At 48.4% G+C, this 12,250-nt stretch overlaps 4 protein-coding genes across 4 annotated transcripts; all 4 read left to right on the top strand.

Annotated features, from left to right (window-relative positions):
• Positions 1–809: 809 nt before the first annotated feature.
• On the top strand, positions 810–2,405 carry N7457_002611 (CFEM domain-containing protein; the record flags this gene model as incomplete). Its single annotated transcript, XM_057173657.1, has 7 exons — positions 810–905; positions 958–1,093; positions 1,149–1,333; positions 1,383–1,419; positions 1,484–1,551; positions 1,611–1,993; positions 2,048–2,405. 7 exons carry the CDS (start codon positions 810–812, stop codon positions 2,403–2,405), a joined length of 1,263 nt encoding a protein of 420 aa, XP_057033808.1.
• A 981-nt stretch (positions 2,406–3,386) lies between these two features.
• N7457_002610 (Zinc finger C2H2) lies at positions 3,387–4,382 on the top strand (the record flags this gene model as incomplete). Its single annotated transcript, XM_057173656.1, has 2 exons — positions 3,387–3,776; positions 3,867–4,382. 2 exons carry the CDS (start codon positions 3,387–3,389, stop codon positions 4,380–4,382), a joined length of 906 nt encoding a protein of 301 aa, XP_057033807.1.
• Positions 4,383–5,712: 1,330 nt separating this feature from the next.
• Positions 5,713–8,082, top strand: N7457_002609 (uncharacterized protein; the record flags this gene model as incomplete). Its single annotated transcript, XM_057173655.1, has 6 exons — positions 5,713–5,800; positions 5,852–5,906; positions 5,966–6,030; positions 6,296–7,334; positions 7,386–7,645; positions 7,706–8,082. The coding sequence occupies 6 exons, from the start codon at positions 5,713–5,715 to the stop codon at positions 8,080–8,082; spliced, it is 1,884 nt and encodes a 627-aa protein (XP_057033806.1).
• A 2,860-nt stretch (positions 8,083–10,942) lies between these two features.
• On the top strand, positions 10,943–12,224 carry N7457_002608 (NAD(P)/FAD-dependent oxidoreductase; the record flags this gene model as incomplete). The annotated part of the gene is made up of 3 exons (XM_057173654.1): positions 10,943–11,174; positions 11,240–12,034; positions 12,091–12,224. 3 exons carry the CDS (start codon positions 10,943–10,945, stop codon positions 12,222–12,224), a joined length of 1,161 nt encoding a protein of 386 aa, XP_057033805.1.
• Between the last annotated feature and the right edge of the window lie 26 nt (positions 12,225–12,250).

Here is a 12,250-nt window from a genome sequence, read left to right as displayed (position 1 = left end):
TCAAGTGACCCAATATAATTTCGATTTACCATCCACAACGCGATTATGATGATATGTAGTCGATCTTGAATATCTTGATTATGAACAACATCTTGTATGCCCAGCCGGGGATCGTCTAGATCTACACTGATATATTGATGCACCTGATCCTCCGTACGGAGTACACGTTGCGGTTTAATATAGAAGGCCGATCTTAATCACATCCGTCATTAGTCTCATTAGCTCGCATAACCACAGCCGCCATTTGACGCTATATAAAGTTCTGGAGCAGGGCGTTTCATGTCGATCATCGATCCCTGCCTAATCAAGAATAATCAACTCCGCGGAAGTCGGTCATGATGTCTCCGCTAAAATTACATGCACTATTTAAGGCGTTTCCATGGTTGGCACTGGCGACAGATCTGTTCTTTGGGTTCGGTCGCGTGGTCCCCGATCCTCGAACTGGATATCACGGGAAATCCATCCACTTCTGTGCTCGTAGTGCGCGCTAATACCAGGCTCTTTTCACTTATCCAGCATCTAGACTGGAGCCACTATTTTCCAACATCCAATCATGATAGCCAGATCATGATCGCCTCAAGATCTGTAAGCGCCGTCGTATGAAATATATTAGCCTCCTACCGACACCGGCGTAGGTCATTATACTCCGTATTCTTAACTAGAGGAAGGCTCCACGCTGCTCAAGGCGACCCTTTCTTGGACTCCGAAACAAAGCCCGGTGCTGCTTCAAATGGATACAACTTTCCTGCTTTTTATTCCACCTAAATGGTGTTGTTTAGTCTCTCCTTTTTAGTAGTTTGGTCACCATAATGAGGATATCACGTTCCATTTTAGCTGTGCTGGCACTGCTAGTGGTAGGGAGTCATGCAGTGGGCTGGAATGCAACAGATTTCCCATCATGCGCTGTAAGTACATCTTTACGAGAAGCTTGGTCCTTTGCTAATCAAGATCGTCCAGGTGAAATGTGACGAACAGCTGTTTTCCTCCGATTGCTCATTGACCAACGGTACGTCATGTTTCTGTGCCAGTAGCTCACGTCCCACCAAACTGTTGGCGTGTGTTGAAAGAAACTGCTCCGTAAAGGACTTTTTCAGTAAGTACTTCTTGCGTTAGATCTACTTGAATTTACTCTGACTCCTCTACTCTAGCTACAAAACGTTTGCACGAAAACGAATGTGATATTCCAACACTCCGAGGCCCTGCAGAGATCCAGGCCTCAACTGTCATTCCTTTAATTCTGGGGACATTTTTCTTTCTTGCGCGAATGTTCGCTAAGAGTACCGGCCTGGCTGGTGGATGGGGATTGGACGATTATACCATCATCGTCTCATATGTCAGTGTCATTCTCCGATGTTCACTTAGGCCGTACTAACGTATGACAGATCATGGGGGTCGCCATTTATGTGTTGAATATCTACAGTAAGCCAGCGCCTACTACGATGTTTCTTTCTTTGTTTTGGAGAATCTAGGACTAACAAATCAGTGATTCGCTGTGGCTTTGGTCGAAACATTTGGGATGTTCCCTTTCCCACAATCACATTATTCTACAAGGTACATTACAGTCTCTTCCCCCCTCCTCCCACGCCCTACTAAGAAACTAACCAACGCAGTATTTCCAAGCTTTGGCCATCATGTATAAGGTCCAAATTTCCCTCGCCAAGATCTCCGTCTGCCTCTTCCTCCTCCGCATCTTCCAATCACGCCCCTTCCGGTACCTTTCATATGTGCTCATCGGTGTCAACGCTGCCATCGGTATCACCTGGGCTCTGGTGGACTCTTTCCGTTGCTTGCCAACCCGCCTGACGTGGCTCGGCTGGATGAATGAGGAGCCTGGAACGTGCATCAATTTCATTGACTCCATTCTCGTCAACTGTCTCGTGAATATCTTCGTCGACTTTATCATGGTTGTGATGCCGGTGTATGAAGTCGTCCAACTGCAGTTACCCCTGCGCAAGAAACTGACCGTCTCATTGATGTTTATCGTGGGTTCTGTGTAAGTGATTACCTGTATCCTACTCCTTTGGCCTTATAATAACCATTATCGCAGGCTGACAATCATTGCAATCATCCGAGTCGTCGTCTTTTGGAACCACCGTTGGGGAGCAAATCAGACCTTCGGCTTATACCCGCTTATCCACTGGACCGTCATCGAGTCCGAGATCTCTATCATGTGCGCTTGTCTACCGGCATTCAGAGCCCTCATTGGGCGTTATTTCCCCAAATTACTTGGAGGTTCGGGCTACCGCACCAATTCATCTCGCGCGCAGGAATACTTTCATCAAAAGTCAACAGAGAGCGAAAGCAGGATTAACAAGTCTGTCACCTACTCTGTCAACTACGAGCCGCAATTGCCGACGGGTAGCGACTTGGAGTTGTTGAGTATGGATTCGAAAGATCGTCAATGATGCATGGGATTAGGAGTTTTTCATTGTGTTCAACCACTTACAATACATATTCCTGTATATAAAAGCTAATTAATGATGTGCCATATTTGAAGTGGCCCTGGTTGGTGTCACCAGGGTTCTTCGATCTGTTGATGTAGTTGAGGTATTGGTACTCCTATGTGTTCAAGACTACATGTAGGCAATCAGGTAGATACTGAGGTATTGAATGGGCGGGGCATATATAAATATAGACATGGAGGTGAGCTCCGCCTACCTTGTGGAGAATAGTGACCCCTATCTCGAGATATGTCCGCACATATGCCGAAACATGGAGGGAGTTGGTTGTCAAGCAAAAGCAGTTGAATGGGATCGACGGCCCTAACTAGTATAGTGGGGAGCCAAGTCCCGTAGCAAGTATTCTCGCCTCCTTGTCTCTCCTTTATGTTGGATTGCGACTGCTAAGTCGATCCAGATGCTAGAGAATAGATATTCTCGATAACTGCCCTCGTTAATAGGTAGGGTGCTGTTGGGCAATTGGGTCCTTTCATTTGATGGACTAAGGAGGTACGCTTGGTTGGTGACCTTCGACTTCTGGAATAGGATTCCCATGGAGGCTGAATACATGTTGGAGGTTGGAGGGGACGGTTCAATTATTATCAGTGTGTTCGAAATATTTCCGAATTTGGAAACCCGAATGGCAGAACTTCACTTTCCAACTGGAGACTTCAGAAGATGTGCTGGGAAAAGCATACCGAGGTACGACTTCGAGGCGTAACTGTCTAGGCTGGTAGTGGAGAGACTAGTTTCGTCTGACCTTTGTCTCCGTGTTGTGTTGACTGTTGTTTGATGGTCAACGGAGACCTTTACCTTGTGCTTCCTCGACATTACCACCTTCCATTTTCAATCTCGCCCTTCCACATCACACTTGCTCTCATACAACCACTATTCTGCCAACCCTCTTGTCACACCATAAGTTATTTTGGCTCGCGAGATTTAACCAAAATGTACGACTGTGGCCTCTGTGACTGTGAGTTCAGCGACCAAGATGACTGCGATGATCATATGGACCGTTACGATCACTGGGTGGAATGCGAGACGTGTGATCGAAAGTTTCGCACCCAGCAAAGCTGCGATCAGCACATGAACGCGACGAATCATCGGAGCTCATCCTATGAGTGCGACACCTGCAGCCGCACGTTTTTGTCTCAGCATGCTGTAAACCAGCATATGAATGCCAAAGGTCACCGGCAGCCAAGTGTCCCATGTGATACATGTTCACGGATGTTCTGGACAGAGGATGACGCCGATAAGCATATGGAAGCGACGGGGCATCATGCCAATTACTGTGGGGAATGTCAGCAAGATTTCATCAATGAGTGTTGTCTGCGCCAGGTATGTGGGACGGCCAAGTTACCAAGGCAGTCCCTAATCTGCAGTCTGAAAAAGGTCCATATGTTGACTAACCCGTCCATAAATCAATAGCATTTGAATTCTGGTACACATCGTGGCTATACGTTTACCTGCCAGTTCTGCGACGAGTCCTTTGTCACTGCGAGTGGCGTTACTCATCACCTCGAATATGGTTCGTGCCCGGAAGCTGACTTGAACCGCGCCAAACTGTACAACACGATCAAGGAACTCGACCCGGAAGGCATCATCACAAATAGCCAGGTTACATCATGCAAAGAACGAAAGCGGCGCTACTTTGCTCCCCGTAGTGCCTTCAATGGGACGTTCTGGGAGTGTTACCTGTGCAAAGGTGAATTCCACTCGGCCAATGCTTTGAACGCACACGTCAATTCGCCGGTCCATGAGGAGGAAATCTATCACTGCCTCAAGATGGACGGAGGATGTGACAAATATTTCGTGTCTCTTGGTGCTTTATTCAATCATTTGGAAAGCGGGTCGTGCGGATATGTTGGGTTCAATGGTGTGCGAGAGATTTACGAACGACTCACCGACGCTATCCAGAACCATGAGGAGATCACCAAGCTCTGAACGAAAATATCTACTACGGCCTTTGCTCAGGTTAGGAAGGAGCTTTGGACCACAAGGGAAGCAAGAAACGGGGGGCAGAGGTCACGGAACCGGTACTTCATGATATCTCAGGAATGGGAACATGTTTTTGTTATTGATTTGGAGTGGACTATGTCATAATAGGTCAAATTATCTTAAGCATCTGTGTTTCTGTGTCTTTGATGTTCTGAAGGGCCCGACTCCTAGATAGGGTTCTACGCTAAGTCTTCAGAAATATCGAACATAGCAATATTTACCCGTACACAAGCCTCTCGGTAGTTGTAATCCTACATATGATTTAGATCAACAAGACCCAGAGAACTAGAAACAAAGGAAAGAGGAGCAAATTGATGATAGTACGAAATGAAACTTTTACGTATACCCGGAAGCCGGGGAACTGTGCCCTGGTTAGCAAAAGAGGATCTGCGTTACGATACGCAAACCGGGAGAATGAAGCTCTCCCTGGTGCCTTAAGGGAAACGCATTCGGATTGGTCATGAGTAGTTCGCTTTTCAACTGAAGACATCGAAAGCTTCAAGGGAGACCATGAACAGCATAGACATGGCAACCTGATCGTTTGTGCGACTGGGTCTGACCCATCATATACTCCTCGGGTCACGATCAAGGGCCGAGAAGGCCGACCCTTGCGAAAAGATATGAAGAAACCTCGGAGACGTATCTCATTGTCGCCACTGATAGCTTTCCAAACTATTTCATTTTACTCGGACTGAACGCGGCGCAGGGAGAGGGTAATTCTCCCCTCCTCATCGAGGAAGCATTGGGGTATGTCACGGAATGCGTGATCGAGATGCAGTGGGACAACATTCGGACTATGAGTGTCCGCCAACAATCGGTCAGGTGTTTCTCAAAATACAGTGATCAATATTTCGCCCACACGGTGTTCAGCACCAAATGTCGCAGCTGGTACAAGGGCGGAACTGAAATTGGTCGAGTCACTGTGGGCAGGGATGTGAGTTCCTGTCAAATTCATTGTTGTAGTTCCGACCAAAAGATCACAGGTTTCTCGTTGCACTCCATGAAGACATGTGCAAATCCCAGGTGGGAGGGCTTCAAGTACGTCGGCAGTAAACAGACCGGGCCTCGGAAAATCCCCCTTTCAATGCCGAGAGTGTCGGGAGCGTGACCGTATTATACCGCGGCAGTAATTTTGCCAAGTATCTGCCCGCGCTACTCAGCTACCAAAAGTACATCCAGCTCCCACACCCCGGTCGCAATACGGGTACCCCATTCTTTCCATCCCCAGACTCGCTGCTTCTGTCGTTACCCCGGATATCCCCCCCGATGGCCCGCCATGAAGCCGACAGACAAGCATTTCCGCTGCAATATCTGCCAGCGGGGTTTCACGCGCATCGATCACCTCAAACGTCACCATTTACGCCGTGTGTATCCTCGTCCTGCAGCTATCCATGTCTCATACTGAGTCTCAACAGATTCCGGCGACAAACCCTACTCCTGCCTGTTCTGCAATACCTCTTTCGCACGCTGGTAAGTTGGATTGGGTAAGGATTGGATTTGGAATTTTGAGACTAACATCTGGGCTGGAGTGATAATCTCCGTGACCATTACACCACTTGCGCTAGACGCGGGGACCGCGACATTCCCGAAACCGGTCAGAGGGGCAGGCGGCGGCATGCATGTCAATCAGTTAGTCCTCTATACCATTTCAAACGTTACCATGCTCATTATTTTTGGTCGAACAGTGTACTTCCATGAAGCTCCGATGTGACGGACAAAGCCCTTGCGGAGCATGTCAGAAAAGGAACCTTGTGTGCAATAATCAGCAGACGACAGGGTCAAGCCATCATGGGATTCAAGAAGGTAAAGTAAGCCTTGAATCAATTCGATTCGACGCAAAGCTCATATGCTGCTTACAGAAACATCGTTGAAACCTGGAAGCTCTGAGCAGGCATCATCGCATCGAGGATCGATCAAGTTCCTACTTAACGGCGGTACGGACAGTTTCACAGAAACCTTTCGACTTCCTCCCCGAAGTGATCGTACGCTTAGTCTCAACTACCACAATCGAAATGGCTTTGAGGAAGTGCAGCGCATGGAGGCGCCATCCAACATCGACGGTGGTCGATCAGCATACAGCTCCGGAGTCATTAATTCTGACCATCCTATACCCCAATTCTTTCAGGCAACATCACTATGGTTCTTCAATGGCCCATTTGGTGATGGGCAGCACCCAATGGAGTCCTCATGTCATTCGAACGATATAGCCTACCAGACAATGAGCCCCTCGGAGCAAAATAATCCTGTCGCATTGCCTGGAGATCCACCCATTTTTGAACGAAGTCTGGAATCAGAGCGGCCATTCGCGGCAGCGTTAGTTCAATCAATATTAGCAAGAATCCGACAGGTCCTAGAACCCAAAGCGCAGGAGGAAGTATCTGCGCACCTGCACTTTCTATTGACAACTGCGCGTATAAGAAAATTCATCACGCTCTATTTCAAGTATTGGCAACCCAGTTGTGCAATGCTTGAAAACTCGTTTGATCCGGAGACAATTCCTCCATCCTTGCTTGCGGCGGTAAGCTTTATGGGTGCAATTTACAGTACCGACACAAGGGAAGCAGAGCTGGCTAAGAGAGTCTTAGATTTTGCAGAGTTGTTCGTCTTTTCAAATGAGGTATTCTTGGCAGAAAGTGAGATGTGCATTGTCTTCTCTGGTGATCCGTGCCGCGATGAAGAACCCACGGATTGGGCCAGGTTCCAGAACTTGCAGGCCGGGTTCATCATGGTCATCGTCCAGTACTGGTCAGGGAACCACATAGCTCGCAACCGCGCAATAGAAAATCGGTTTGGTGAGATTGTGAAAGTTGCACGGCGAATGGAACTTGTCAAAGCCCGCCACCTTCCCAACGATGGGCAAATTGAGGAGTTGTGGATTCAAAAAGAGTGTCGGATCAGGTACGTGCTTTTTGTCTTTTTAGTTAGACCTGCTTTTCTAATATCTTCCAGGACTATGTCTATCATTTCCCTCCTTGACTGCGCGTTCTTTTTCTATCAAAACTACCCCTGTCGCCTCACATTAACGGAAATGGAATGCGATCTTCCCTGCGATGAATCTCTTTTCTTCTCCGAACACCCATTTTCGGAGCCAAACTTCCGCTTTTCACGGGATCTCCAAATTTCAGAGGCTTTTGAAAATTTGTTTGCAGAAGCACCCGAGTCTGATACCATGGACCTCACGACCTTAGACATGTTTATCTTGATACACAGTATGTCCCTCTACCCAATTGATAATAGTTAGGCTTTTAATCCGCTGACTAGCTTCCTAGTTCTTTATTCATTTATTAATACGCACATGACACTTCTCGGTCCGTTCATACGCAAGGGTCATATTAGACAACCCAGTCAGACCTCCCAAGATAGGTCAAAAAACGCCGCTCAACTTCCCGAAGATTCCATTCTCATTGCCATCCGCATTGCCCTGTCTCGCTGGCGAGATTACTGGATTGCAATGCGCAATCGAGTATCAAACGCCGAGTGGGCTTCGATGGGATTCTACAAAAATGCTTATAATTTTTGGCTGGTTTCTCAACTGCTCATCACCAACAAGGATGCCGTTGATGTGGTGATGCAAATGGAAGTGAACTGCGAAGATAAGTTGGAGAAGCTCAAAGTGTTGCTCCTCGACGACCAGGAAGACTTGTAATGATAACAATGAACTCGGAGGTGTGTGTACATTTTCTAGATTCTATTAGATTTGAGGGCCTTGAAGGCTATACTTACCTTTGGACTTAGCACTGGCTTTTCGTAGAGTGTCTTGGGAAGTTCCGCTGCATCAAGCCTTTTCATCTCCCACTATTCACCCGGTTTCGTCATCAGTGTGGACAAAGGCTTTTGCCCATGAGATGGCTATCTCGATCCATCATATCATTGGTATAGAATCAATCCGTGAGCGCAGTCACAGCATATACCTGCTCCGTTGGATGTGTTCCCAGCGACAGGGGCTCAATGGGCATCGCTCCGATCGTTTTTCCCACTCGGTGTATCCTCGGGCTTCACGATCTGGGATTGATCTTTCTGGGATCCACTGACTGCCGAAGGACGATGGCCTCAATGGTTTGATGAAATGCTTGCCTTCGGCTATTTCCTCTTTTGGTCTCTTTGGATCCATCCTGGCTGGCCGCAGATTTCATTGGAGTTTATTTATCCGGGAACATGTCGGTCTCGTGTTTCAGAAATTTGACTTGGACGGGTCTCCTGCAGGTCTTGTCTCCAGTGATAGGCTATTCGTTGCTGTCTGTCCGCCCCATGCGCATCGAAGGGTCTGGAAACCAAATTTGTCGCTTCGACTCTTTTGCCAACCTGTTACTCGGCTCATCCTCTTTCTTGGGCTCTTTTTTAGGGGATCTATTCTCTTAGTCTTTTCCTAATTATGTGGCGGAGACCTGCGAGTGTTCGATGCGCTCTCAGTATACCTAGTCTGCTTCGTCCCGATCTTCTGGTTCGGGCCGATTTCTGCGAGTAAGTGCCTTTTATCTGTTTCCGGAACAGTGGAAGCTCTCTGAAGGTGCTCAAAATTCCTGGTCCCTCTGGCATGAAAATTTTACCTGGAAGCGAGGATTTCCGAGCAATATCTTCAATAATCTCGTCGACGTATAAATGTGGTTCCTTATGGCTATCCCAATGGCAGGGTCGCGACCTTGTTGTGATTGATCTCCTCGGGGACCCAGGGCTGGGAATGACCAGGTGTTTCTCGTGGTCCATGATGTCGCTAGCTGGAAATTAGGAAGTTTTGAGCTAGCGCAATGGATCTATTTTCCAATTGTACACAACTTGTATTTGCTCCATTAAGATTCGTTTGCGGCCACGGTATGGTCTTTGATGGGTGTATACAACCTTGGAACTTGGCCAGGCGACGTCGCTGAGTCTGCCAAAGCGATTATCTTAATTGACACTGCATGCAGCTGAGCGAAAATGATGCAATTGTAATTTTAACCAGCAACATATGCAGATCAACTCTTTCTTTGAGGCTTTTAATCTATCGACGCCAGGCCATATCCCGATTCCAAAAGCCTGCTTGCGTATGGTCTATCATGGCTGATGATTGCGTCTGTACCCCAAAGGCTTCTTTAATTCAACATTTATTCCCCTTGCAAATAGATGGGCCGTGCAACTGATCGCTTGTTTCATTGTACCAAGATCTGTGTTGTCTATCTACATCTCAAAGCGGATCTGGTAGCATCTCATGAAAACGACCTTATACCGAAGTTAGCATTTTGGCTATATCATGTGGTCATGGAAGGTCAGTTACTCCGTAGAAACAACATACTTATGTTAGCAAATCTACCGTTCCCAATGCGACACATCTTCACAAAGAGGTATCGGACCCAGCATTTCATGCAATTTGGGTTCCAGTCTCATACCTAGGTACGGAGTACCTACCCTCGAGACCACAGGCATGGGCTACCATTGAGGTCAGAATATCCTTGCTTTCTGCAAAAATGTTAACATATATGAAGAAACGCAAGGGCCACCGATCTTCTTGTGGTGAGCTTACTTGCAGACCAGATAATCGGGGGTTTCTGTGATCGATCGGGCTGCTCCATGATAGAAGATCATGCATTCAGTGGACATCCCCTGTGGATCAAACAATTTGCCCGCTGTTCCAATGGTGCTCTGTGCCGTACTCGACAGGTCATTGGAACAAACAATCGACCGAAGAGGGCCGGGCCCCCGATGTTACAGTCCTGAATAGCTACGGAGTACTCCGTGCGTAGTACATGGGTGCAGATTATCAAGGCATTGGGATTAATTTCAATTGGAGGGGTTACCGGAGGACAGGCATAGTTTTCCTCATGCCAATCGGCATCGACCAATGGAGAACCATCTGCAATGCAAGGCACAACAAATGTGATAGTGAGATTCACCGAACGTAGCATCCACCCGACATTTGTCACGGACTACTCCGTGCCTATGAGCTGAAATTGGAATCGATAACCATTCCAGGGGCGACAGTTCGTGGGTCTTGGGAGAGATCCACGGGGAGTCCAAGCCCTCCGGAGGTCCCGTCGGCGGTCCCGCTGGAGCATCCAACCCTTACTAAGATGTATTCTGCCGGCAGAAGGAACAAGGTTATACCACCAAAGGCGGTACAAATGGAAAATGGAGGCGGTAAAGGTGTCAAACGATATGGAAGAACAGGTGAATCGTTGCTTCCTCACAAGGTTTGGCGAAGTTCTCTACAGCTCGTGAGGCCTTGCTCTGTGCGGAGTACGAAGGTACTCCATGCAATATAGAGCTTTGCAAAACTCCACGCTCGCAATCTCAAAATGAGCACTCACGCAAGGGGCTCCTGATCCCTGACGATCTCGGCGATCTCTTCAGCTCGAGCTGCATGCTCTCTACTAGTGGCTCCACATGCGCTCTTCTAGCTGACTATTGTTATGGCGTTCCACCATTCTGTGCCAGAATGGGAGTCGCGTTGCGGACGCTTATAAAAGGTCTCGTCTCGACCGCCCCTCGGGTGACACATTCGCATACCTGAGCACTCGCATCTATCCTGCACGATGGTTTTCAGCAAGGCAACTTTCGCATCGGCCTTCGTCTCTCTGCTGGCATGCGCCACTGCGGTAGAAGTGCCCACCACCGATTATGACGTTATCGTGGTTGGTGGCGGTCCTGCGGGACTGAGTGCCCTCAGTGGTGTTGCTCGTGTCCGCAGAACCGCTCTGTTGATCGACAGCGAGGAGTACCGCAATGCTCCCACCCGTGAAATGCACGATGTGATTGGTAACGATGGTAAGATCCATATTCCAAGATAATTCCGATCTAGCCAAGGATTTTGGCTGACCCCTTTTCCTCAGGCACTCCACCAGCTGCTTTCCGGACTCTTGCGCGTGAGCAGATCTTGAAGTATGATACTGCCCACATAACCAATGAGACTGTGGAATCAATTGTTCCTCTTGGGCAGGGAGATTTCTCTTCCTTCACTGTGACCGACAGCCAGGGGAAGAACTATACGGCTCGCAAGATCGTCCTTGGCACTGGTGTGCGTGATGTTCTTCCTGCAACTCCGGGCCTTCAGGAGGGATGGGGCAAGGGTATCTTCTGGTGCCCCTGGTGCGACGGATTTGAACATCGGGATCAGCCATTCGGAATGATCGGCGATATCAGTGATATGCTGAGCAACGTCTTGGAGACTCACACTCTGTATGACGATATCATTGCCTTTGTGAACGGCTCGCAGACTGCTGAAGGCGAAGCTCGCGCATCTGCCAAGGTTCCTGACTGGAAAGAGCAGCTTGCCGCTTGGAACACCACCATCGACAACCGCACCATTTCTTCCATTGAGCGTCTCCAGGACGGCGGCAAGAATCGGGATGAGAATGCTCATGCCCAATTCGACAAGTTCCGTCTTCACTTCACCACCGGCGAGCCCGTCGAGCGCAATGCTTTGATTGTCAACTTCCCTACTGAACAGACCTCTTCCCTTCCGGCCAAGATGAACCTGCAGATCGTCGACAACAAGATCAATGTCACCAGTGGTATGCGCACCAGTGAGACTGGCGTCTTTGCAGTCGGTGATGCCAACAGTGACGGCAGCACCAACGTCCCTCACGCTATGTTCTCAGGCAAGAAGGCTGCCGTCTTCCTTCATGGTAAGGTTTCTCTTCCTTTTACTCTTTACCGACGACTAACATCGTTTGAACCACAGTCGAGCTTTCCCGGGAGGAATCGAAGTCGAAGCTCTCCAAGCGTTCCAATCTCTCCCGGCGCGAGCTTGAGCAGGAGGCTGAGGATGCTATTGGCGACAACCTTGACAAGGAATGGAAGTGTGCTCAGGAGTAATGGGCTCCTCACATTAGACATGCACT

Source organism: Penicillium paradoxum (genome assembly GCF_028828445.1).
Source record: "Penicillium paradoxum strain IBT 22861 chromosome Unknown utg000003l_segment0_segment0, whole genome shotgun sequence".
Lineage (NCBI taxonomy): Eukaryota > Fungi > Ascomycota > Eurotiomycetes > Eurotiales > Aspergillaceae > Penicillium > Penicillium paradoxum.
Note: the sequence above shows the minus strand (reverse complement) of the source record. Positions and strands in the feature narration are given on the sequence as shown.